Raw genomic sequence first — 26,964 nt, 5'->3', positions numbered from 1 at the left:
TCTGATCTGATGAAACAAAAATAGAACTGTTTGGTCATAATGACCATCGTTTGGAGGAAAAAGGGTGAGGCTTGCAAGCCGAAGAACACCATCCCTACCCTGAAACAAAGGGGGTGGCAGCATCATCATGTGGGAGTGCTTTACTGCAGGAAGGACTGGTGCCCTTCACAAAATAGATGGCATCATGAGGGAGGAAAATTATGTGGATATATTGAAGCAACATCTCAAGACATCAGTCACAAAGTTATGCTTGGTTGCAAATGTGTCTTCCAAATTTACATTTACATTTAAGTCATTTAGCAGACGCTCTTATCCAGAGCGACTTACAAATGGACAATGACCCCAAGCATACTTCCAAAGTTGTGGCAAAATGGCTTAAGGACAACAAAGTCAAGGTATTGGAGTGTGTGTCCGTGCAGGCGTTGGTGTGGGGGTCCATTCTTGATAGAGGTCATGCTAGTTAGTGCATATTTGGATGGTTATATACCACTGTTCCTAGGTCGTCATTGAAAATAAGAATTTGTTCTTAACTGACTTGTCTAGTTAAATAAAGGTAAAATAAATGTTTTAAAAAAGTAAGATATATATATATAATATATATATATATATATATATATATATATATATATATATATATATATATATATATATATATATATATATATATATATATATATATATATATATGTCTATATGTCTGTGTTCAAGCCAGCATGAAAAGTAAATGTGTGTGTGTGTGAGCAGTGTGCCCTCATGCTTCGTTTGAACTGACTTTTGCTCTGTTTCCTGGGTTAAGAATCCCTCCCACAGTAAAGGGCAGCAAGCCAAGTCATCGTATCTTTCCCTCCTCTTAACGATCCCATTTCTCTGGATCTGTCCTGAGCCAACACATTATGCATTCAACGTTATTTTACAAGGTCAGCTTGAGAACGTTCTCTTTCTGAATAACAACCTGGGAAAGAGTCGCAGTGGAGAGGAGAGGGGTGGAATGAGCCAATTGGAAACTTGTGTAATGAGGCAGGAGAAAGTGACAGTTGTGATTTTCACTGAAATACAGTGCCTTGCGAAAGTATTCGGCCACCTTGAACTTTGTGACCTTTTGCCACATTTCAGGCTTCAAACATAAAGATAAAAAACTGTATTTTTTTGTGAAGAATCAACAACAAGTGGGACACAATCATGAAGTAGAACGACATTTATTGGATATTTGAAACTTTTTTAACAAATCAAAAACTGAAAAATTGGGCGTGCAAAATTATTCAGCCCCCTTAAGTTAATACTTTGTAGCGCCACCTTTTGCTGCGATTACAGCTGTATGTCGCTTGGGGTATGTCTCTATCAGTTTTGCACATCGAGAGACTGAAATTTTTTCCCATTCCTCCTTGCAAAACAGCTCGAGCTCAGTGAGGTTGGATGGAGAGCATTTGTGAACAGCAGTTTTCAGTTCTTTCCACAGATTCTCGATTGGATTCAGGTCTGGACTTTGACTTGGCCATTCTAACACCTGGATATGTTTATTTTTGAACCATTCCATTGTAGATTTTGCTTTATGTTTTGGTCATTGTCTTGTTGGAAGACAAATCTCCGTCCCAGTCTCAGGTCTTTTGCAGACTCCATCAGGATTTCTTCCAGAATGGTCCTGTATTTGGCTCCATCCATCTTCCCATCAATTTTAACCATCTTCCCTGTCCCTGCTGAAGAAAAGCAGGCCCAAATCATGATGCTGCCACCACCATGTTTGACAGTGGGGATGGTGTGTTCAGGGTGATGAGCTGTGTTGCTTTTACGCCAAACATAACGTTTTGCATTGTTGCCAAAAAGTTCAATTTTGGTTTCATCTGACCAGAGCACCTTCTTCCACATGTTTGGTGTGTTTCCCAGTTGGCTTGTGGCAAACTTTAAACAACACTTTTTATGGATATCTTTAAGAAATGGCTTTCTTCTTGCCACTCTTCCATAAAGGCCAGATTTGTGCAATATACGACTGATTGTTGTCCTATGGACAGAGTCTCCCACCTCAGCTGTAGATCTCTGCAGTTCATCCAGAGTGATCATGGGCCTCTTGGCTGCATCTCTGATCAGTCTTCAACTTGTATGAGCTGAAAGTTTAGAGGGATGGCCAGGTCTTGGTAGATTTGCAGTGGTCTGATACTCCTTCCATTTCAATATTATCGCTTGCACTGTGCTCCTTGGGATGTTTAAAGCTTGGGAAATCTTTTTGTATCCAAATCCGGCTTTAAACTTCTTCACAACAGTATCTCGGACCTGCCTGGTGTGTTCCTTGTTCTTCATGATGCTCTCTGCGCTTTTAACGGACCTCTGAGACTATCACAGTGCAGGTGCATTTATACGGAGACTTGATTACACACAGGTGGATTGTATTTATCATCATTAGTCATTTAGGTCAACATTGGATCATTCAGAGATCCTCACTGAACTTCTGGAGAGAGTTTGCAGCACTGAAAGTAAATGGGCTGAATAATTTTGCACGCCCAATTTTTCAGTTTTTGATTTGTTAAAAAAGTTTGAAATATCCAATAAATGTTGTTCCACTTGATGATTGTGTCCCACTTGTTGTTGATTCTTCACACAAAAAAATACAGTTTTATATCTTTATGTTTGAAGCCTGAAATGTGGCAAAAGGTCGCAAAGTTCAAGGGGGCCGAATACTTTCGCAAGGCACTGTACCTATATTAGATGCTATACTGTGTCCCAAACCTTTCATCAACTACCCCCAGTGGTTAGACTTATTTGATCTATTGCAGAACTAACACACTAGATTCCCCTGGTCAACAAGTCATGAATTGGCTGAATCAGATGGGCTCGGACTGGAATACATGAAATAAGTGGAATGACTGGGGGAGCTTTGTTTTCATTTCCCATCACCTATTGGAAAAACTCCTTGTACATCTGGCCCTTTGTATTAGTAGACCTTAGAGACCTGATTTGAAGCACACCAAAACAAGAACCAAATGTTTGATTCCTACTGTGATCTTTTGTATAGAGTGCATGCAGTTGATGTTATAGGCCACACCTTACTCCCCAGACAGGGGCTATGCTGGGAGGTTTAACTAGAGGTTTAAATGTGGTTGGAACTTGGCGCTTCTTGATATGCCACATTTGATTACTTTTTCATATTTTACTGTTTTTGCGACGCAAGGACACACAAAGCAATCTGTTTGTTTAGTTGTTTCAGATGTGGCGGAAGTTAAAGCATTGTTAGCATAGCGAGTGGATGTGCTTTGGCCTGTATATTCCTGTCTTTATACCCAGGTTGGTCCTTATTAAGAGGTTACCTGTGCTCAGCTGTTGTGGCAACACGTATATAACACAGGTTATTTGTGCTCATTTTGTTGTGGCAATCACATATTTCTTTCAAGGTCAAACTGATTGTTGTCTCCATTCTGCTACCAGATGGGAAAAAATGAACATGGTAAGAACCTCAAAGTAAATGAAATACAAACAGGGGGGAAAAAATGGGGGGTCTCACATTCCAGGAGGTTTTTTAATTCGGTAGTCCAGGGATAAATAGCTTATTGTACCTTTCTTTTTTATTCTGGCCAAGGAAGAGGTACCTTGGCTGCCGAGCGAGTGTATGACATCCCACAGAGTGGGCCTTTGTTTCAGGGGATTGGGTTGCTCCGCCCAAACAAAGTGTCCAGCGTTGTCAATGGAGACTGGGGCCACTGAAGTGTAACTCTAGGCCTGGAGAGGGGGAGGTAGAGGCAGCTAAACAGAGGACCTGTAGAGGACAGAGCTCCCACACATACTCACTTATACACACAGGCCACCCACACATACACTCCTCTCCCCAGGTCTTTTAGCTGTCCATGCCCAAGACACGGTAACCAAAGCCGCACATGAAACCTTTCTATGAGCCTCCGCTCCTGTGACAGAGAGAGAGAATGCTTGTTTTGAAGGCACTCTACCTACAAGTTTGGTTTTCCGGAATAGTACCACTGGGACCAAGTTAGGTTCAGACCTGGGACACCAGGTGCGTGGTGATAAAAGAACAAGCAGCAGTACTTGGAACCTCGAGGCCAGGAGTTAAACAACACTATCTCATTTGACATCTCATTTGTGTTACCAGTGGTTCTCCTCCGCTTATTTTCTCGTGAAAATTAGCTGGAAATAGAGGACGAGAAACAGAAGAGTCGATGCACTTCACTGGTCCTCTTGTTCCTCATCCTCCCTGTATTGTGTAGCTCGTCCCCTAGAGACGTGTTAAGGGATCTCAACAGATTGTTTCCAGGAAGTAATTGTTGTATGGAAAGTGATGTTACATACTGACAGACTTTATTAGGGTCACCAATACACAATAACAGTGGTAAAGCCTTCCATAGATATGTCTTATCCGCAACATCACACTGAAAAGCAGTGGCTCTTTTGGGTGGCTATCTTGTTTGAGTTGACCTAGGCTGTGGTTAACTGTGTACTCCCATGGGGCTGCCTGTCTATGTATTTTCAGACAGTGATGATTCTGTAATGTTAGTGTGAGGTCAGTATACTGTACTTTAGTGAAGCTCTATTAGTGTGAGGTCAGTATACTGTACTTTAGTGAAGCTCTATTAGTGTGAGGTCAGTATACTGTACTCTAGTGAAGCTCTAGTGTGAGGTCAATATACTGTACTCTGGTGAAGCTCTGTAATATTAGTGTGAGGTCAATATACTGTACTCCAGTAAAGCTCTATTAGTGTGAGGTCAGTATACTGTACTCTGGTGAAGCTCTGTAATGTTAGTGTGAGGACAATATGCTGTACTCTTGTGAAGCTCTATTAGTGTGAGGTCAATATACTTTACCCTAGTGAAGCTCTGTAATGTTAGTGTGAGGTCAGTATACTGTACTCTGGTGAAGCTCTGTAATGTTAGTGTGAGGTCAGCATACTGTACTCCGGTGAAGCTCTATTAGTGTGAGGTCAATATACTTTACCCTAGTGAAGCTCTGTAATGTTAGTGTGAGGTCAGTATACTGTACTCTGGTGAAGCTCTGTAATGTTAGTGTGAGGTCAGTATACTGTGCTCTGGTGAAGCTCTATTAGTGTGAGGTCACTGTACTGTACTCTAGTGAAGCTCTATTAGTGAGATCAGTATACTATACTCTAGTGAAACTCTGTAATGTTAGTGTGAGGTCAGTATACTGTACTCTAGTGAAGCTCTGTAATGTTAGTGTGAGGTCAATATGCTGTACTCTAGTGAAGCTCTATTAGTGAGGTCAGTATACTATACTCTAGTGAAACTCTGTAATGTTAGTGTGAGGTCAGTATACTGTGCTCTGGTGAAGCTCTATTACTGTGAGGTCAGTATACTGTACTCTAGTGAAGCTCTATTCGTGAGATCAGTATACTTTACCCTAGTGAAGCTCTGTAATGTTAGTGTGAGGTCAATATACTTTACCCTAGTGAAGCTCTGCAATGTTAGTGTGAGGTCAGTATACTGTACTCTGGTGAAGCTCTGTAATGTTAGTGTGAGGTCAATATGCTGTACTCTAGTGAAGCTCTAGTAGTGTGAGGTCACTGTACTGTACTCTAGTGAATCTCTGTAATGTTAGTGTGAGTTCAGTATACTGTACTCCAGTGAAGCTCTATTAGTGTGAGGTCAGTATATTGTACTCTAGTGAAGCTCTATTAGTGATGTTAGTATACTATACTCTAGTGAAGCTTTGTAATGTTAGTGTGAGGTCAATATGCTGTACTCTAGTGAAGCTCTATTAGTGTGAGGTCATTATACTGTACTCTAGTGAATCTCTGTAATGTTAGTGTGAGGTCAGTATACTGTACTCTGGTGAAGCTCTGTAATGTTAGTGTGAGGTCAATATGCTGTACTCTAGTGATACTCTATTAGTGTGAGGTCACTGTACTGTACTCTATTGGATCTCTGTAATGTTAGTGTGAGGTCAGTATACTGTGCTCTGGTGAAGCTCTATTAGTGTGAGGTCAGTATACTGTGCTCTGGTGAAGCTCTATTAGTGTGAGGTCAGTATACTGTACTCTAGTGAAGCTCTGTAATGTTAGTGTGAGGTCAGTATACTTTACTCTGGTAAAGCTCTGTACTGTTACTGTGAGGTTAGAAAACTGTACTCCAGTGAAGCTCTGTAATGTTTAGTGTGAGGTTAGTATACTGTACTCTAGTGAAGCTCTATTAGTGTGAGCTCAGGTTACTGTACTCTCGTGAAGCTCGATTCGTGAGGTCAGTATACTGTACTCTACTGAAGCTTTGTAATGTTAGTGTGAGGTCAAAATACTGTACTCTCATGAAGCTTTGTAATGTTAGTGTGAGGTCAGTATACTGTACTCCAGTTAAGCTCTGTAATGTTAGTGTGAGGTCAGTATTCTGTACTCCAGTTAAGCTCTGTAATGTTAGTGTGAGGTCAGTATACTGTACTCCAGTTAAGCTCTGTAATGTTAGTGTGAGGTCAGTATACTGTACTCCAGTTAAGCTCTGTAATGTTAGTGTGAGGTCAGTATACTGTACTCCAGTTAAGCTATGTAATGTTAGTGTGAGGTCAGTATACTGTACTCCAGTTAAGCTCTGTAATGTTAGTGTGAGGTCAGTATACTGTACTCCAGTTAAGCTCTGTAATGTTAGTGTGAGGTCAGTATACTGTACTCCAGTTAAGCTCTGTAATGTTAGTGTGAGGTCAGTATACTGTACTCCAGTTAAGCTTTGTAATGTTAGTGTGAGGTCAGTATACTGTGCTCTGGTGAAGCTCTATTAGTGTGAGGTCAGTATACTGTGCTCTGGTGAAGCTCTATTAGTGTGAGGTCAGTATACTGTGCTCTGGTGAAGCTCTATTAGTGTGAGGTCAGTATACTGTGCTCTGGTGAAGCTCTATTAGTGTGAGGTCAGTATACTGTACTCCAGTTAAGCTTTGTAATGTTAGTGTGAGGTCAGTATACTGTGCTCTGGTGAAGCTCTATTAGTGTGAGGTCAGTATACTGTACTCTAGTGAAGCTCTGTAATGTTAGTGTGAGGTCAGTATACTTTACTCTGGTAAAGCTCTGTACTGTTAGTGTGAGGTTAGAAAACTGTACTCCAGTGAAGCTCTGTAATGTTTAGTGTGAGGTTAGTATACTGTACTCTAGTGAAGCTCTATTAGTGTGAGGTCAGGTTACTGTACTCTAGGCCTGGAGAAGCTCTCGTGAAGCTCGATTCGTGAGGTCAGTATACTGTACTCTACTGAAGCTTTGTAATGTTAGTGTGAGGTCAAAATACTGTACTCTCATGAAGCTTTGTAATGTTAGTGTGAGGTCAGTATACTGTACTCCAGTTAAGCTCTGTAATGTTAGTGTGAGGTCAGTATACTGTACTCCAGTTAAGCTCTGTAATGTTAGTGTGAGGTCAGTATACTGTACTCCAGTTAAGCTCTGTAATGTTAGTGTGAGGTCAGTATACTGTACTCCAGTTAAGGTCTGTAATGTTAGTGTGAGGTCAGTATACTGTACTCCAGTTAAGCTCTGTAATGTTAGTGTGAGGTCAGTATACTGTACTCCAGTTAAGCTCTGTAATGTTAGTGTGAGGTCAGTATACTGTACTCCAGTTAAGGTCTGTAATGTTAGTGTGAGGTCAGTATACTGTACTCCAGTTAAGCTCTGTAATGTTAGTGTGAGGTCAGTATACTGTACTCCAGTTAAGCTCTGTAATGTTAGTGTGAGGTCAGTATACTGTACTCCAGTTAAGCTCTGTAATGTTAGTGTGAGGTCAGTATACTGTACTCCAGTTAAGGTCTGTAATGTTAGTGTGAGGTCAGTATACTGTACTCCAGTTAAGCTCTGTAATGTTAGTGTGAGGTCAGTATACTGTACTCCAGTTAAGCTCTGTAATGTTAGTGTGAGGTCAGTATACTGTACTCCAGTTAAGCTCTGTAATGTTAGTGTGAGGTCAGTATTCTGTACTCTAGTGAAGCTCTATTAGTGTGAGGTCATTATACTGTACTCTAGTGAATCTCTGTAATGTTAGTGTGAGGTCAGTATACTGTACTCTGGTGAAGCTCTGTAATGTTAGTGTGAGGTCAATATGCTGTACTCTAGTGATACTCTATTAGTGTGAGGTCACTGTACTGTACTCTATTGGATCTCTGTAATGTTAGTGTGAGGTCAGTATACTGTGCTCTGGTGAAGCTCTATTAGTGTGAGGTCAGTATACTGTGCTCTGGTGAAGCTCTATTAGTGTGAGGTCAGTATACTGTACTCTAGTGAAGCTCTGTAATGTTAGTGTGAGGTCAGTATACTTTACTCTGGTAAAGCTCTGTACTGTTACTGTGAGGTTAGAAAACTGTACTCCAGTGAAGCTCTGTAATGTTTAGTGTGAGGTTAGTATACTGTACTCTAGTGAAGCTCTATTAGTGTGAGGTCAGGTTACTGTACTCTCGTGAAGCTCGATTCGTGAGGTCAGTATACTGTACTCTAATGAAGCTTTGTAATGTTAGTGTGAGGTCAAAATACTGTACTCTCATGAAGCTTTGTAATGTTAGTGTGAGGTCAGTATACTGTACTCCAGTTAAGCTCTGTAATGTTAGTGTGAGGTCAGTATTCTGTACTCCAGTTAAGCTCTGTAATGTTAGTGTGAGGTCAGTATACTGTACTCCAGTTAAGCTCTGTAATGTTAGTGTGAGGTCAGTATACTGTACTCCAGTTAAGCTCTGTAATGTTAGTGTGAGGTCAGTATACTGTACTCCAGTTAAGCTATGTAATGTTAGTGTGAGGTCAGTATACTGTACTCCAGTTAAGCTCTGTAATGTTAGTGTGAGGTCAGTATACTGTACTCCAGTTAAGCTCTGTAATGTTAGTGTGAGGTCAGTATACTGTACTCCAGTTAAGCTCTGTAATGTTAGTGTGAGGTCAGTATACTGTACTCCAGTTAAGCTTTGTAATGTTAGTGTGAGGTCAGTATACTGTGCTCTGGTGAAGCTCTATTAGTGTGAGGTCAGTATACTGTGCTCTGTGAATATTAGTGTGAGGTCAGTATACTGTGCTCTGGTGAAGCTCTATTAGTGTGAGGTCAGTATACTGTGCTCTGGTGAAGCTCTATTAGTGTGAGGTCAGTATACTGTACTCCAGTTAAGCTTTGTAATGTTAGTGTGAGGTCAGTATACTGTGCTCTGGTGAAGCTCTATTAGTGTGAGGTCAGTATACTGTACTCTAGTGAAGCTCTGTAATGTTAGTGTGAGGTCAGTATACTTTACTCTGGTAAAGCTCTGTACTGTTAGTGTGAGGTTAGAAAACTGTACTCCAGTGAAGCTCTGTAATGTTTAGTGTGAGGTTAGTATACTGTACTCTAGTGAAGCTCTATTAGTGTGAGGTCAGGTTACTGTACTCTCGTGAAGCTCGATTCGTGAGGTCAGTATACTGTACTCTACTGAAGCTTTGTAATGTTAGTGTGAGGTCAAAATACTGTACTCTCATGAAGCTTTGTAATGTTAGTGTGAGGTCAGTATACTGTACTCCAGTTAAGCTCTGTAATGTTAGTGTGAGGTCAGTATACTGTACTCCAGTTAAGCTCTGTAATGTTAGTGTGAGGTCAGTATACTGTACTCCAGTTAAGCTCTGTAATGTTAGTGTGAGGTCAGTATACTGTACTCCAGTTAAGGTCTGTAATGTTAGTGTGAGGTCAGTATACTGTACTCCAGTTAAGCTCTGTAATGTTAGTGTGAGGTCAGTATACTGTACTCCAGTTAAGCTCTGTAATGTTAGTGTGAGGTCAGTATACTGTACTCCAGTTAAGGTCTGTAATGTTAGTGTGAGGTCAGTATACTGTACTCCAGTTAAGCTCTGTAATGTTAGTGTGAGGTCAGTATACTGTACTCCAGTTAAGGTCTGTAATGTTAGTGTGAGGTCAGTATACTGTACTCCAGTTAAGCTCTGTAATGTTAGTGTGAGGTCAGTATACTGTACTCCAGTTAAGCTCTGTAATGTTAGTGTGAGGTCAGTATACTGTACTCCAGTTAAGCTCTGTAATGTTAGTGTGAGGTCAGTATACTGTACTCCAGTTAAGCTCTGTAATGTTAGTGTGAGGTCAGTATACTGTACTCCAGTTAAGCTCTGTAATGTTAGTGTGAGGTCAGTATACTGTACTCCAGTTAAGCTCTGTAATGTTAGTGTGAGGTCAGTATACTGTACTCCAGTTAAGCTCTGTAATGTTAGTGTGAGGTCAGTATACTGTACTCCAGTTAAGCTCTGTAATGTTAGTGTGAGGTCAGTATACTGTACTCCAGTTAAGCTCTGTAATGTTAGTGTGAGGTCAGTATACTGTACTCCAGTTAAGCTCTGTAATGTTAGTGTGAGGTCAGTATACTGTACTCCAGTTAAGCTCTGTAATGTTAGTGTGAGGTCAGTATACTGTACTCCAGTTAAGCTCTGTAATGTTAGTGTGAGGTCAGTATACTGTACTCCAGTTAAGCTCTGTAATGTTAGTGTGAGGTCAGTATACTGTACTCCAGTTAAGCTCTGTAATGTTAGTGTGAGGTCAGTATACTGTACTCCAGTTAATCTCTGTAATGTTAGTGTGAGGTCAGTATACTGTACTCCAGTTAAGCTCTGTAATGTTAGTGTGAGGTCAGTATACTGTACTCCAGTTAAGCTCTGTAATGTTAGTGTGAGGTCAGTATACTGTACTCCAGTTAAGCTCTGTAATGTTAGTGTGAGGTCAATATGCTGTACTCTAGTGAAGCTCTATTAGTGAGGTCAGTATACTATACTCTAGTGAAACTCTGTAATGTTAGTGTGAGGTCAGTATACTGTGCTCTGGTGAAGCTCTATTACTGTGAGGTCAGTATACTGTACTCTAGTGAAGCTCTATTCGTGAGATCAGTATACTTTACCCTAGTGAAGCTCTGTAATGTTAGTGTGAGGTCAATATACTTTACCCTAGTGAAGCTCTGCAATGTTAGTGTGAGGTCAGTATACTGTACTCTGGTGAAGCTCTGTAATGTTAGTGTGAGGTCAATATGCTGTACTCTAGTGAAGCTCTAGTAGTGTGAGGTCACTGTACTGTACTCTAGTGAATCTCTGTAATGTTAGTGTGAGTTCAGTATACTGTACTCCAGTGAAGCTCTATTAGTGTGAGGTCAGTATATTGTACTCTAGTGAAGCTCTATTAGTGATGTTAGTATACTATACTCTAGTGAAGCTTTGTAATGTTAGTGTGAGGTCAATATGCTGTACTCTAGTGAAGCTCTATTAGTGTGAGGTCATTATACTGTACTCTAGTGAATCTCTGTAATGTTAGTGTGAGGTCAGTATACTGTACTCTGGTGAAGCTCTGTAATGTTAGTGTGAGGTCAATATGCTGTACTCTAGTGATACTCTATTAGTGTGAGGTCACTGTACTGTACTCTATTGGATCTCTGTAATGTTAGTGTGAGGTCAGTATACTGTGCTCTGGTGAAGCTCTATTAGTGTGAGGTCAGTATACTGTGCTCTGGTGAAGCTCTATTAGTGTGAGGTCAGTATACTGTACTCTAGTGAAGCTCTGTAATGTTAGTGTGAGGTCAGTATACTTTACTCTGGTAAAGCTCTGTACTGTTACTGTGAGGTTAGAAAACTGTACTCCAGTGAAGCTCTGTAATGTTTAGTGTGAGGTTAGTATACTGTACTCTAGTGAAGCTCTATTAGTGTGAGCTCAGGTTACTGTACTCGTGAAGCTCGATTCGTGAGGTCAGTATACTGTACTCCAGTGAAGCTTTGTAATGTTAGTGTGAGGTCAAAATACTGTACTCTCATGAAGCTTTGTAATGTTAGTGTGAGGTCAGTATACTGTACTCCAGTTAAGCTCTGTAATGTTAGTGTGAGGTCAGTATTCTGTACTCCAGTTAAGCTCTGTAATGTTAGTGTGAGGTCAGTATACTGTACTCCAGTTAAGCTCTGTAATGTTAGTGTGAGGTCAGTATACTGTACTCCAGTTAAGCTCTGTAATGTTAGTGTGAGGTCAGTATACTGTACTCCAGTTAAGCTCTGTAATGTTAGTGTGAGGTCAGTATACTGTACTCCAGTTAAGCTCTGTAATGTTAGTGTGAGGTCAGTATACTGTACTCCAGTTAAGCTCTGTAATGTTAGTGTGAGGTCAGTATACTGTACTCCAGTTAAGCTCTGTAATGTTAGTGTGAGGTCAGTATACTGTACTCCAGTTAAGCTTTGTAATGTTAGTGTGAGGTCAGTATACTGTGCTCTGGTGAAGCTCTATTAGTGTGAGGTCAGTATACTGTGCTCTGGTTAAGCTCTATTAGTGTGAGGTCAGTATACTGTGCTCTGGTGAAGCTCTATTAGTGTGAGGTCAGTATACTGTGCTCTGGTTAAGCTCTATTAGTGTGAGGTCAGTATACTGTACTCCAGTTAAGCTTTGTAATGTTAGTGTGAGGTCAGTATACTGTGCTCTGGTGAAGCTCTATTAGTGTGAGGTCAGTATACTGTACTCTAGTGAAGCTCTGTAATGTTAGTGTGAGGTCAGTATACTGTACTCCAGTTAAAGCTCTGTAATGTTAGTGTGAGGTTAGAAAACTGTACTCCAGTGAAGCTCTGTAATGTTTAGTGTGAGGTTAGTATACTGTACTCTAGTGAAGCTCTATTAGTGTGAGGTCAGGTTACTGTACTCCAGTGAAGCTCGATTGTTAGTGAGGTCAGTATACTGTACTCTACTGAAGCTTTGTAATGTTAGTGTGAGGTCAAAATACTGTACTCTCAGAAGCTTTGTAATGTTAGTGTGAGGTCAGTATACTGTACTCCAGTTAAGCTCTGTAATGTTAGTGTGAGGTCAGTATACTGTACTCCAGTTAAGGTCTGTAATGTTAGTGTGAGGTCAGTATACTGTACTCCAGTTAAGCTCTGTAATGTTAGTGTGAGGTCAGTATACTGTACTCCAGTTAAGCTCTGTAATGTTAGTGTGAGGTCAGTATACTGTACTCCAGTTAAGCTCTGTAATGTTAGTGTGAGGTCAGTATACTGTACTCCAGTTAAGGTCTGTAATGTTAGTGTGAGGTCAGTATACTGTACTCCAGTTAAGCTCTGTAATGTTAGTGTGAGGTCAGTATACTGTACTCCAGTTAAGCTCTGTAATGTTAGTGTGAGGTCAGTATACTGTACTCCAGTTAAGCTCTGTAATGTTAGTGTGAGGTCAGTATTCTGTACTCTAGTGAAGCTCTATTAGTGTGAGGTCATTATACTGTACTCTAGTGAATCTCTGTAATGTTAGTGTGAGGTCAGTATACTGTACTCTGGTTAAGCTCTGTAATGTTAGTGTGAGGTCAATATGCTGTACTCTAGTGATACTCTATTAGTGTGAGGTCACTGTACTGTACTCTATTGGATCTCTGTAATGTTAGTGTGAGGTCAGTATACTGTGCTCTGGTGAAGCTCTATTAGTGTGAGGTCAGTATACTGTGCTCTGTGAAGCTCTATTAGTGTGAGGTCAGTATACTGTACTCTAGTGAAGCTCTGTAATGTTAGTGTGAGGTCAGTATACTTTACTCTGGTAAAGCTCTGTACTGTTACTGTGAGGTTAGAAAACTGTACTCCAGTGAAGCTCTGTAATGTTTAGTGTGAGGTTAGTATACTGTACTCTAGTTAAGCTCTGTAATGTGAGGTCAGGTTACTGTACTCTGTACTCCAGTGAAGCTCTGAATGTTAGTGAGGTCAGTATACTGTACTCTAATGAAGCTTGTAATGTTAGTGTGAGGTCAAAATACTGTACTCTCATTAAGCTTTGTAATGTTAGTGTGAGGTCAGTATACTGTACTCCAGTTAAGCTCTGTAATGTTAGTGTGAGGTCAGTATTCTGTACTCCAGTTAAGCTCTGTAATGTTAGTGTGAGGTCAGTATACTGTACTCCAGTTAAGCTCTGTAATGTTAGTGTGAGGTCAGTATACTGTACTCCAGTTAAGCTCTGTAATGTTAGTGTGAGGTCAGTATACTGTACTCCAGTTAAGCTCTGTAATGTTAGTGTGAGGTCAGTATACTGTACTCCAGTTAAGCTCTGTAATGTTAGTGTGAGGTCAGTATACTGTACTCCAGTTAAGCTCTGTAATGTTAGTGTGAGGTCAGTATACTGTACTCCAGTTAAGCTCTGTAATGTTAGTGTGAGGTCAGTATACTGTACTCCAGTTAAGCTTTGTAATGTTAGTGTGAGGTCAGTATACTGTGCTCTGGTGAAGCTCTATTAGTGTGAGGTCAGTATACTGTGCTCTGGTGAAGCTGTATTAGTGTGAGGTCAGTATACTGTGCTCTGGTTAAAGCTCTATTAGTGTGAGGTCAGTATACTGTGCTCTGGTGAAGCTCTATTAGTGTGAGGTCAGTATACTGTACTCCAGTTAAGCTTTGTAATGTTAGTGTGAGGTCAGTATACTGTGCTCTGGTGAAGCTCTATTAGTGTGAGGTCAGTATACTGTACTCTAGTGAAGCTCTGTAATGTTAGTGTGAGGTCAGTATACTTTACTCTGGTAAAGCTCTGTACTGTTAGTGTGAGGTTAGAAAACTGTACTCCAGTGAAGCTCTGTAATGTTTAGTGTGAGGTTAGTATACTGTACTCTAGTGAAGCTCTATTAGTGTGAGGTCAGTTACTGTACTCCAGTTAAGCTGAAGCTCGAATGTGTGTAGGTCAGTATACTGTACTCTACTGAAGCTTTGTAATGTTAGTGTGAGGTCAAAATACTGTACTCCATGAAGCTTTGTAATGTTAGTGTGAGGTCAGTATACTGTACTCCAGTTAAGCTCTGTAATGTTAGTGTGAGGTCAGTATACTGTACTCCAGTTAAGCTCTGTAATGTTAGTGTGAGGTCAGTATACTGTACTCCAGTTAAGCTCTGTAATGTTAGTGTGAGGTCAGTATACTGTACTCCAGTTAAGCTCTGTAATGTTAGTGTGAGGTCAGTATACTGTACTCCAGTTAAGCTCTGTAATGTTAGTGTGAGGTCAGTATACTGTACTCCAGTTAAGCTCTGTAATGTTAGTGTGAGGTCAGTATACTGTTAAGCCTGTAATGTTAGTGTGAGGTCAGTATACTGTAATGTCCAGTTAAGTTAAGCTCTGTAATGTTAGTGTGAGGTCAGTATACTGTACTCCAGTTAAGCTCTGTAATGTTAGTGTGAGGTCAGTATACTGTACTCCAGTTAAGCTCTGTAATGTTAGTGTGTTAGGTCAGTATACTGTACTCCAGTTAAGCTCTGTAATGTTAGTGTGAGGTCAGTATACTGTACTCCAGTTAAGCTCTGTAATGTTAGTGTGAGGTCAGTATACTGTACTCCAGTTAAGCTCTGTAATGTTAGTGTGAGGTCAGTATACTGTACTCCAGTTAAGCTCTGTAATGTTAGTGTGAGGTCAGTATACTGTACTCCAGTTAAGCTCTGTAATGTTAGTGTGAGGTCAGTATACTGTACTCCAGTTAAGCTCTGTAATGTTAGTGTGAGGTCAGTATACTGTACTCCAGTTAAGCTCTGTAATGTTAGTGTGAGGTCAGTATACTGTACTCCAGTTAAGCTCTGTAATGTTAGTGTGAGGTCAGTATACTGTACTCCAGTTAAGCTCTGTAATGTTAGTGTGAGGTCAGTATACTGTACTCCAGTTAAGCTCTGTAATGTTAGTGTGAGGTCAGTATACTGTACTCCAGTTAAGCTCTGTAATGTTAGTGTGAGGTCAGTATACTGTACTCCAGTTAAGCTCTGTAATGTTAGTGTGAGGTCAGTATACTGTACTCCAGTTAAGCTCTGTAATGTTAGTGTGAGGTCAGTATACTGTACTCCAGTTAAGCTCTGTAATGTTAGTGTGAGGTCAGTATACTGTACTCCAGTTAAGCTCTGTAATGTTAGTGTGAGGTCAGTATACTGTACTCCAGTTAAGCTCTGTAATGTTAGTGTGAGGTCAGTATACTGTACTCCAGTTAAGCTCTGTAATGTTAGTGTGAGGTCAGTATACTGTACTCCAGTTAAGCTCTGTAATGTTAGTGTGAGGTCAGTATACTGTACTCCAGTTAAGCTCTGTAATGTTAGTGTGAGGTCAGTATACTGTACTCCAGTTAAGCTCTGTAATGTTAGTGTGAGGTCAGTATACTGTACTCCAGTTAAGCTCTGTAATGTTAGTGTGAGGTCAGTATACTGTACTCCAGTTAAGCTCTGTAATGTTAGTGTGAGGTCAGTATACTGTACTCCAGTTAAGCTCTGTAATGTTAGTGTGAGGTCAGTATACTGTACTCCAGTTAAGCTCTGTAATGTTAGTGTGAGGTCAGTATACTGTACTCCAGTTAAGCTCTGTAATGTTAGTGTGAGGTCAGTATACTGTACTCCAGTTAAGCTCTGTAATGTTAGTGTGAGGTCAGTATACTGTACTCCAGTTAAGCTCTGTAATGTTAGTGTGAGGTCAGTATACTGTACTCCAGTTAAGCTCTGTAATGTTAGTGTGAGGTCAGTATACTGTACTCCAGTTAAGCTCTGTAATGTTAGTGTGAGGTCAGTATACTGTACTCCAGTTAAGCTCTGTAATGTTAGTGTGAGGTCAGTATACTGTACTCCAGTTAAGCTCTGTAATGTTAGTGTGAGGTCAGTATACTGTACTCCAGTTAAGCTCTGTAATGTTAGTGTGAGGTCAGTATACTGTACTCCAGTTAAGCTCTGTAATGTTAGTGTGAGGTCAGTATACTGTACTCCAGTTAAGCTCTGTAATGTTAGTGTGAGGTCAGTATACTGTACTCCAGTTAAGCTCTGTAATGTTAGTGTGAGGTCAGTATACTGTACTCCAGTTAAGCTCTGTAATGTTAGTGTGAGGTCAGTATACTGTACTCCAGTTAAGCTCTGTAATGTTAGTGTGAGGTCAGTATACTGTACTCCAGTTAAGCTCTGTAATGTTAGTGTGAGGTCAGTATACTGTACTCCAGTTAAGCTCTGTAATGTTAGTGTGAGGTCAGTATACTGTACTCCAGTTAAGCTCTGTAATGTTAGTGTGAGGTCAGTATACTGTACTCCAGTTAAGCTCTGTAATGTTAGTGTGAGGTCAGTATACTGTACTCCAGTTAAGCTCTGTAATGTTAGTGTGAGGTCAGTATACTGTACTCCAGTTAAGCTCTGTAATGTTAGTGTGAGGTCAGTATACTGTACTCCAGTTAAGCTCTGTAATGTTAGTGTGAGGTCAGTATACTGTACTCCAGTTAAGCTCTGTAATGTTAGTGTGAGGTCAGTATACTGTACTCCAGTTAAGCTCTGTAATGTTAGTGTGAGGTCAGTATACTGTACTCCAGTTAAGCTCTGTAATGTTAGTGTGAGGTCAGTATACTGTACTCCAGTTAAGCTCTGTAATGTTAGTGTGAGGTCAGTATACTGTACTCCAGTTAAGCTCTGTAATGTTAGTGTGAGGTCAGTATACTGTACTCCAGTTAAGCTCTGTAATGTTAGTGTGAGGTCAGTATACTGTACTCCAGTTAAGCTCTGTAATGTTAGTGTGAGGTCAGTATACTGTACTCCAGTTAAGCTCTGTAATGTTAGTGTGAGGTCAGTATACTGTACTCCAGTTAAGCTCTGTAATGTTAGTGTGAGGTCAGTATACTGTACTCCAGTTAAGCTCTGTAATGTTAGTGTGAGGTCAGTATACTGTACTCCAGTTAAGCTCTGTAATGTTAGTGTGAGGTCAGTATACTGTACTCCAGTTAAGCTCTGTAATGTTAGTGTGAGGTCAGTATACTGTACTCCAGTTAAGCTCTGTAATGTTAGTGTGAGGTCAGTATACTGTACTCCAGTTAAGCTCTGTAATGTTAGTGTGAGGTCAGTATACTGTACTCCAGTTAAGCTCTGTAATGTTAGTGTGAGGTCAGTATACTGTACTCCAGTTAAGCTCTGTAATGTTAGTGTGAGGTCAGTATACTGTACTCCAGTTAAGCTCTGTAATGTTAGTGTGAGGTCAGTATACTGTACTCCAGTTAAGCTCTGTAATGTTAGTGTGAGGTCAGTATACTGTACTCCAGTTAAGCTCTGTAATGTTAGTGTGAGGTCAGTATACTGTACTCCAGTTAAGCTCTGTAATGTTAGTGTGAGGTCAGTATACTGTACTCCAGTTAAGCTCTGTAATGTTAGTGTGAGGTCAGTATACTGTACTCCAGTTAAGCTCTGTAATGTTAGTGTGAGGTCTCTGTAATGTTGTAATGTTAGTGAGGTCAGTATACTGTACTCCAGTTAAGCTCTGTAATGTTAGTGTGAGGTCAGTATACTGTACTCCAGTTAAGCTCTGTAATGTTAGTGTGAGGTCAGTATACTGTACTCCAGTTAAGCTCTGTAATGTTAGTGTGAGGTCAGTATACTGTACTCCAGTTAAGCTCTGTAATGTTAGTGTGAGGTCAGTATACTGTACTCCAGTTAAGCTCTGTAATGTTAGTGTGAGGTCAGTATACTGTACTCCAGTTAAGCTCTGTAATGTTAGTGTGAGGTCAGTATACTGTACTCCAGTTAAGCTCTGTAATGTTAGTGTGAGGTCAGTATACTGTACTCCAGTTAAGCTCTGTAATGTTAGTGTGAGGTCAGTATACTGTACTCCAGTTAAGCTCTGTAATGTTAGTGTGAGGTCAGTATACTGTACTCCAGTTAAGCTCTGTAATGTTAGTGTGAGGTCAGTATACTGTACTCCAGTTAAGCTCTGTAATGTTAGTGTGAGGTCAGTATACTGTACTCCAGTTAAGCTCTGTAATGTTAGTGTGAGGTCAGTATACTGTACTCCAGTTAAGCTCTGTAATGTTAGTGTGAGGTCAGTATACTGTACTCCAGTTAAGCTCTGTAATGTTAGTGTGAGGTCAGTATACTGTACTCCAGTTAAGCTCTGTAATGTTAGTGTGAGGTCAGTATACTGTACTCCAGTTAAGCTCTGTAATGTTAGTGTGAGGTCAGTATACTGTACTCCAGTTAAGCTCTGTAATGTTAGTGTGAGGTCAGTATACTGTACTCCAGTTAAGGTCTGTAATGTTAGTGTGAGGTCAGTATACTGTACTCCAGTTAAGCTCTGTAATGTTAGTGTGAGGTCAGTATACTGTAATCCAGTTAAGCTCTGTAATGTTAGTGTGAGGTCAGTATACTGTACTCCAGTTAAGCTCTGTAATGTTAGTGTGAGGTCAGTATACTGTACTCCAGTTAAGCTCTGTAATGTTAGTGTGAGGTCAGTATACTGTACTCCAGTTAAGCTCTGTAATGTTAGTGTGAGGTCAGTATACTGTACTCCAGTTAAGCTCTGTAATGTTAGTGTGAGGTCAGTATACTGTACTCCAGTTAAGCTCTGTAATGTTAGTGTGAGGTCAGTATACTGTACTCCAGTTAAGCTCTGTAATGTTAGTGTGAGGTCAGTATACTGTACTCCAGTTAAGCTCTGTAATGTTAGTGTGAGGTCAGTATACTGTACTCCAGTTAAGCTCTGTAATGTTAGTGTGAGGTCAGTATACTGTACTCCAGTTAAGCTCTGTAATGTTAGTGTGAGGTCAGTATACTGTACTCCAGTTAAGCTCTGTAATGTTAGTGTGAGGTCAGTATACTGTACTCCAGTTAAGCTCTGTAATGTTAGTGTGAGGTCAGTATACTGTACTCCAGTTAAGCTCTGTAATGTTAGTGTGAGGTCAGTATACTGTACTCCAGTTAAGCTCTGTAATGTTAGTGTGAGGTCAGTATACTGTACTCCAGTTAAGCTCTGTAATGTTAGTGTGAGGTCAGTATACTGTACTCCAGTTGTAATGTTAGTGTGAGGTCAGTCTGTAATGTTAATGTTAGTGAGGTCAGTATACTGTACTCCAGTTAAGCTCTGTAATGTTAGTGTGAGGTCAGTATACTGTACTCCAGTTAAGCTCTGTAATGTTAGTGTGAGGTCAGTATACTGTACTCCAGTTAAGCTCTGTAATGTTAGTGTGAGGTCAGTATACTGTTAAGCTCTGTAATGTTAGTGTGAGGTCAGTCTGTAATGTTAATGTGTGAGGTCAGTATACTGTACTCCAGTTAAGCTCTGTAATGTTAGTGTGAGGTCAGTATACTGTACTCCAGTTAAGCTCTGTAATGTTAGTGTGAGGTCAGTATACTGTACTCCAGTTAAGCTCTGTAATGTTAGTGTGAGGTCAGTATACTGTACTCCAGTTAAGCTCTGTAATGTTAGTGTGAGGTCAGTATACTGTACTCCAGTTAAGCTCTGTAATGTTAGTGTGAGGTCAGTATACTGTACTCCAGTTAAGCTCTGTAATGTTAGTGTGAGGTCAGTATACTGTACTCCAGTTAAGCTCTGTAATGTTAGTGTGAGGTCAGTATACTGTACTCCAGTTAAGCTCTGTAATGTTAGTGTGAGGTCAGTATACTGTACTCCAGTTAAGCTCTGTAATGTTAGTGTGAGGTCAGTATACTGTACTCCAGTTAAGCTCTGTAATGTTAGTGTGAGGTCAGTATACTGTACTCCAGTTAAGCTCTGTAATGTTAGTGTGAGGTCAGTATACTGTACTCCAGTTAAGGTCTGTAATGTTAGTGTGAGGTCAGTATACTGTACTCCAGTTAAGCTCTGTAATGTTAGTGTGAGGTCAGTATACTGTACTCCAGTTAAGCTCTGTAATGTTAGTGTGAGGTCAGTATACTGTACTCCAGTTAAGGTCTGTAATGTTAGTGTGAGGTCAGTATACTGTACTCCAGTTAAGCTCTGTAATGTTAGTGTGAGGTCAGTATACTGTACTCCAGTTAAGCTCTGTAATGTTAGTGTGAGGTCAGTATACTGTACTCCAGTTAAGCTCTGTAATGTTAGTGTGAGGTCAGTATACTGTACTCCAGTTAAGGTCTGTAATGTTAGTGTGAGGTCAGTATACTGTACTCCAGTTAAGCTCTGTAATGTTAGTGTGAGGTCAGTATACTGTACTCCAGTTAAGCTCTGTAATGTTAGTGTGAGGTCAGTATACTGTACTCCATTGAAGGTCTTGACTCATCATCTCACATTGCTCTCTTTGTTTTTCTGAGGATCGTATGAGAGGGAAATGGTTCAATGGTTTATTCAAATCCCAATTCTCTTTTGCCGAAACAGCAGCTATTCTTCCTGGGGTCCACACAAAAACATAAAACATGTCAAGAAGCAAAACACTGATACACTGATAGACAAGAACAGTAACACATTTAAAATGCAACGAGATGACAATTTTAGCAAATGTTCTTTCTTACTCAGAATAACTAACAATGTACCCTTATCACACCCACAATCTTTGTTTAATGTCTAACACATTGAGCAATGTGGATATGCTAATAGTCAGGGGCTTGAATTTGTACTTTAGTGGTAGAATAATGTCCAAAATGGTTGCTTCCACAACGTCATTGTTAACAGACATCTATTCAAATTCCCTCTCGCATCCTAAAGCTGCTCTCTGCTCTCCAGTGTGGAAATCTTATGAACAGTGGCGACAAAGTGACAAAGCCTGTCGTGTTTCTTTACAACACAAGTTAGCTCTTGCTGAGTGAGTGTTCTGTGCGGTCGGTAGGGTCATACTGAGGTCATACTGAGGGGTCTGGTATTTTGGACAGGTAGCAGGAAAACACATTGATCAAATCCTGTACCGTGTAAGTAGGAAAACCACAAAAGAAAGGTTGATGGTTATATTGGCAGCAAAACCCTTCGAGAGAGATGGCAGGGAATGAGGCTGAAAGAGAATGGGAAGCAGAGCCCCTCAAAACACCAAGAGCTCCAGTTTAGTGGAGTGGTCATACTGTGCCGCTGAATATCCTCTCAGCACTGTTCTGAATGACAGCTCTCCAGCCTTTTAAGGAGTTGGTATTTTATCAATAGGACAGCCAGTTGGGGCCTCCGGGTGGCGCAGTGGTTAAGGGTACTGCAGCGCCAGCTGTGCCACCAGAGACTCTGGGTTCGCGCCCAGGCTCTGTCGTAACCGGCCGCTAGCATCGTCCGGGTTAGGGAGGGGTTGGCCGGTATCCTTGTCTCATCGCGCACCAGCGACTCCTTGTGGCGGGCAGTGCGCGCTAACCAAGGTTGCCAGGTGCACGGTGTTTCCTCCGACACATTGGTGCGGCTGGCTTCCAGGTTGGATGTGCGCTGTGTTAAGAAGCAGTGCGGCTTGGTTGGGTTGTGTATCGGAGGACGCATGACTTTCAACATTCGTCTCTCCCGAGCCCGTACGGGAGTTGTAGCGATGTGACAAGATAGTAGCTACTAAAAACAATTGGACACCACGAAATTGGGGAGAAAACAGGGTATACATTTTTTTTCTTAAAAAATAATAATAATAGGACAGCCAGTTGAAGACTGGAGTAGGGAGTGTAAGCAGGGGGTCAGATTTGAACCCACGCCGGCACTGTTACGTGTGCGTTCTGAGCGCAGCGGCACTGATCGCTAGATCATTGAGACTACGTCGCTCTACTGTTTTTAAGACCTGGGAAACCCGTCTGTAAAGAACCTGTGTTCAACTTAAATAAGCTGCTTTTTACCTTCCCGTTCACAAACTTCATTCCAATACTTAAAATGTTTACACAAGTGTTTGCTTGGTGTTCTGCCAGACTGTTTTAAATAAGGAAAGTTAGACAGATGGAGAAACGTGGTCCGTGTAACCCCAGCCTTGTGGTTGTTGATAAGAGAATGGTTGTTTACAGTCTACCATTGTAAGTTTTTGTTTTTGATGTCTTAGAACAAATATTATATTAGGTTTATTTGTGGAAATTGCAAAACATGCAGAAATATGAAAAATAAATTAACCCAATATTATTCATACCATAAAAAACGAATCAACATGTATACTCAACAACTTTAGCTACCACTAAGAGCTTTTCACACTACTGAGTGGAGCTGGTCTGGTTACGCATCCATCATAGCTGTTGGAACTGTGCTGAAAGAGATCTCCTCCATCTCTCTCTTTCTCAGTCATCTACAACAACATCTCTTACTGTCTGGCCCTCTCTCAGTACTCTGTCCATCTCTCTCACTATCTGGCCCTCTCTCAGTACTCTGTCCATCTCTCTCACTATCTGGCCCTCTCTCAGTACTCTGTCCATCTCTCTCACTATTTGGCCCTCTCTCAGTACTCTGTCCATCTCTCTCACTATCTGGCCCTCTCTCAGTACTCTGTCCATCTCTCTCACTATCTGGCCCTCTCTCAGTACTCTGTCCATCACTCTCACTATCTGGCCCTCTCTCTCAGTACTATGTCCATCTCTCTCACTATCTGGCCCTCTCTCAGTACTCTGTCCATCTCTCTCACTATCTGGCCCTCTCTCTCTCAGTACTCTGTCCATCTCTCTCACTCTCTCTCTCTCTCTCTCTCTCTCTCTCTCTCTCTCTCTCTCTCTCTCTCTCTCTCTCTCTCTCTCTCTCTCTCTCTCTCTCTCTCTCTCTCTCTCTCTCAGTACTCTGTCCATCTCTCTCACTATCTGACTCTCTGTCTCTCTCTCTCTCTCTCTCTCTCTTAGTACTCTGTCCATCTCTCTCACTCTCTGGCCCTCTCGCTCCCAGTACTTTGTCCATCTCTCTCACTATCTGGCCCTCTCTCTCTCAGTACTCTGTCCATCTCTCTCACTATCTCTCTCTCTCTCTCTCTCTCTCTCTCTCTCTCTCTCTCTCTCTCTCTCTCTCTCTCTCTCTCTCTCTCTCTTCTCTCTCTCTCTTAGTACTCTTTCCATCTCTCTCACTATCTGGCCCTCTCTCAGTACTCTGTCCATTTCACTCACTATCTGGCCCTCTCTCTCTCTCTCTCTCTCTCAGTACTCTGTCCATCTCTGTCTTTGATGCTCTCTCTAGACTCCCATGTGTACAGTCGGGGACCTTTGCCAGCTCCCCCTGGCATCCTTAGTCACAGCCTGTGAGGGATGAAGTGTGGTCAACCACTTCATCCCTTCATCCCTCCATTATTTCCTACCTCTGTCCCTCTATCCCTCCCAGGCAAACACATTCAAGGGCCCTTCATCCACTTCCAGCATCCTCTCAAACACAGACACAGATCCAGCCTCCGATTTCCTCACTGGACATGGGGCATATCAGAGGGATAGTTTAGGTGTGATTTCCATGAACCCTATCCAACCAAAGACTTTTACTTTATGTTTTCATCATACATTCATTTAACAATAAGCTTTATTGAACCAATTTGCACTTTACTTGGGCCAAACATGCAATCTTGAAGCTCAAGAAGACCAATATGTTTGTGTTTGATTTGTTTGTTTGTTTGTGTGTGTGTGCGTGTGCTCGTGTGTGTGTGTGTGTGTGTGTGTGTGTGTGTGTGTGTGTGTGTGTGTGTGTGTGTGTGTGTGTGTGTGTGTGTGTGTGTGTGTGTGTGTGTGTGTGTGTGTGTGTGTGTGTGTGTGTGTGTGTGTGTGTGTGTGTGTGTGTGTGTGTGTGTGTGTGTGTGTGTGCGTGTGCGCAGTTTGCTCTTTTGCTTTGAGTTGTCATTCCATTATTCAATCCAAAAGGCTGTGGTCAGAGCCTAGTGTTTCCCATGTAACAGTGATATGTTTGTCACCTTTGTTCAGGTCATTCAAAGTTTCCCTTTTTCAATGTTGTCATCAGGTCATAGCTGAACTTTCAGCTTTTAAACTTTTCAATAGGCAATTGTTTTAGCAAGTATTGCCTGTGCCTTTTAAGTCCTATTCACATTCTACATTTCTATTCTCAACACAGTGTATATCTGGGCTTTTGGGGAATATTTATTAGGAGCATTTTACTTGATGATTGTTCTTAAAAGTTGTCCATATGCCAATAGGACTCAGTTGTTGTAATTGTGGGTCTGAAAAGCTAGATCCTTTGTGAATAACCAAAATGTAGGAGACAACCTTGCACTCAAATATACTTGACACTAACTTTTGGGGAATCAATTAGCTGACTTCCTACTTTAACGTGAAGGATGGTAAACATGAAAATGTCTCCATTCTTTGCCATTAGATTATAAGACAAAATAATTTGTGCAAAGGAGAAGAATTGTCTTTTCATAGCAGTAGTTCAATATTCACATATGTACCTCCCTACCTCTCTCCAGGCACTACCCCAAGCAGTCCTTCACCATTGTGACTGACACCCCAGAGAACCTGAGACTGAGACATCAGAGTGAATTGCAGAGCCAGGTGAGATGGCCTTCAATTTTTGTGTATGTTGTCAAATTCACATCATTTTCAGGTGCTGGGCTGGAAAACACATTGTTAAAAATGGGGGAACTAGAGGATCCAAACTTCTATGTCGTCACAGAGGTGTAATATGCAACAGCAGTGAAACACCATTCCCATGTTTTGCTCCTTTACTATGCCTCCCTTTCTGCCTGTATCTGGCTGTCAGATTCCTAACTCGCCTGTACGGGGACACACAGCCAGGGCCCATCTGTCAAAGAAACATAGACACACTGGGTGTCTGTCCACATGCCAGTCCTTCGGCTCAGAACACAGCCAAAAGGAAGAGACAGGAACGTCAAAGAGAGGGAGGGAGGAAGGGAGGGAGGGAGGGAGGGAGGGAGGGAGGGAGGGAGGGAGGGAGGGAGGGAGGGAGGGAGGGAGGGAGGGAGGGAGGGAGGGAGGGAGGGAGGGAGGGAGGGAGGGAGGGAGGGGAGCTCACTCACAGGATCTGTCTGATTTGTTTTACCCTGAATCTCTAGTCTACAGAGAGCTGTATTGCTTTCATTCTGCAGTCATAAACACTGCGGATCATCTAAAGGCATCAAACATGTGTCTGAAGACACGGATAGCGTTATATGTATTCACAAGCAAGGCTCTCAGCTCTCTCTGTAATGATGAACTTCTGACTATCAGAATCATCAAGGTACTCTCATCATCCTCTTCATACAGATTATTGGATCGAATAACTTGTATTAATCATCAGCAGCTTCCATTCCCCCACTCTCACATAGACTCATGTATCCATAGCCACTGATCAAATGATGTACTCTATAACTACAGATCATTTGATTGTTAGTTACTTATACGTGCCATTTAGCACAGGCTTTTATACTTAGTGTCTTACAGTAGTGCGTGCATACATTTTTGTGTAGGTGGCCCCAGTGAGAATCGAACCTACAATCCTGATATTGTCATTTCCTTGCAACTGAGCCACACACAATCACTTTGCTCTATGTCAACATTCATCCAACTGTATCAGTGCATTAGGGTTTATTGCACACACACACACTGTAACAACCAGTGGATAGGAAAATACCATCTTGTCTTTGTTTCAATCCATTCTTTGGCCTGTTTTTTGGAGCACATTCTCAAAGGCGGTGGCGCATCAGTAATTTGGTTATTTAAGCTTGAAGCAACTAATCTAAGGGGCCGAAAGGGCTCCGGCTCCACTGGAGACTTCCCTGATTAACCTATGCTTCTATTTACATGGCCCCAAAGAGATAGGATCAAGTGTTTAAAAAGATTGTGGTTGGAATATCTATTTTAACATTCCTACTCCTAATTTCGAACTACACCAGTAATTGTTTCTACCTGTTTCTTTTCGGTGCATCACAATCTTTTTTTCATGTTTTTTTTTAAGGAGAACAGAATTCCGATCTCCTTAGGTATTTTTATTATTTTGATAACAGGATATTGTCATGTTTTGTCTTATATTGTCTTGTCATTTTGCTTTTCCTTCTGTTCGTTTTCCCCCTGCTGGTCTTTTTAGGTTCGTTCCCTTTTTTCTCTCTCCCTCCCTCTCTCTCTTCTCTCTATCGTTCCGTTCCTGCTCCCAGCTGTTCCTATTCCCCTAATCAATCATTTAGTCTTCCACACCTGTTCCCTATCTTTTCCCCTGATTAGAGTCCCTATTTCTCCCCTTGTTTTCCGTTTCTGTCCTGTCGGATCCTTGTATATTGTTCACTGTGCTGTATCTTTGTATCGCCCTGTCGTGTCGTGTTTCCCTCAGATGCTGCGTGGTGAGCAGGTGTCTGAGTCTGCTACGGTCAAGTGCCTTCCCGAGGCAACCTACAGTTTATGATCGAGTCTCCAGTCTGTTCTCGTCATTACGAGTGGAATTGTTTTTTATGCTTTATTTACCGCTCCGATTTGTCTAGGAGTATTGCATATTTCCTTTACTGGATTAA

General features: G+C 41.3%; 1 protein-coding gene across 2 annotated transcripts in view; it reads left to right on the top strand.

Moving 5' to 3' along the window:
- Positions 1–26,964, top strand: part of LOC124039585 (LIM zinc-binding domain-containing Nebulette-like) — a 139,122-nt gene that overhangs the window by 22,086 nt on the left and 90,072 nt on the right. For both annotated transcript variants that reach the window (XM_046355719.1, XM_046355718.1), the window contains exon 3: positions 24,931–25,015. In XM_046355719.1, coding sequence (XP_046211675.1) covers positions 24,931–25,015 — 85 coding nt within the window. The remainder of the gene's footprint in view (positions 1–24,930; positions 25,016–26,964) is intronic.

This window comes from Oncorhynchus gorbuscha, linkage group LG07 (genome assembly GCF_021184085.1).
Source record: "Oncorhynchus gorbuscha isolate QuinsamMale2020 ecotype Even-year linkage group LG07, OgorEven_v1.0, whole genome shotgun sequence".
NCBI classification, from domain to species: Eukaryota; Metazoa; Chordata; class Actinopteri; order Salmoniformes; family Salmonidae; genus Oncorhynchus; species Oncorhynchus gorbuscha.
This window is presented reverse-complemented; position numbering and strand designations above follow the sequence as displayed.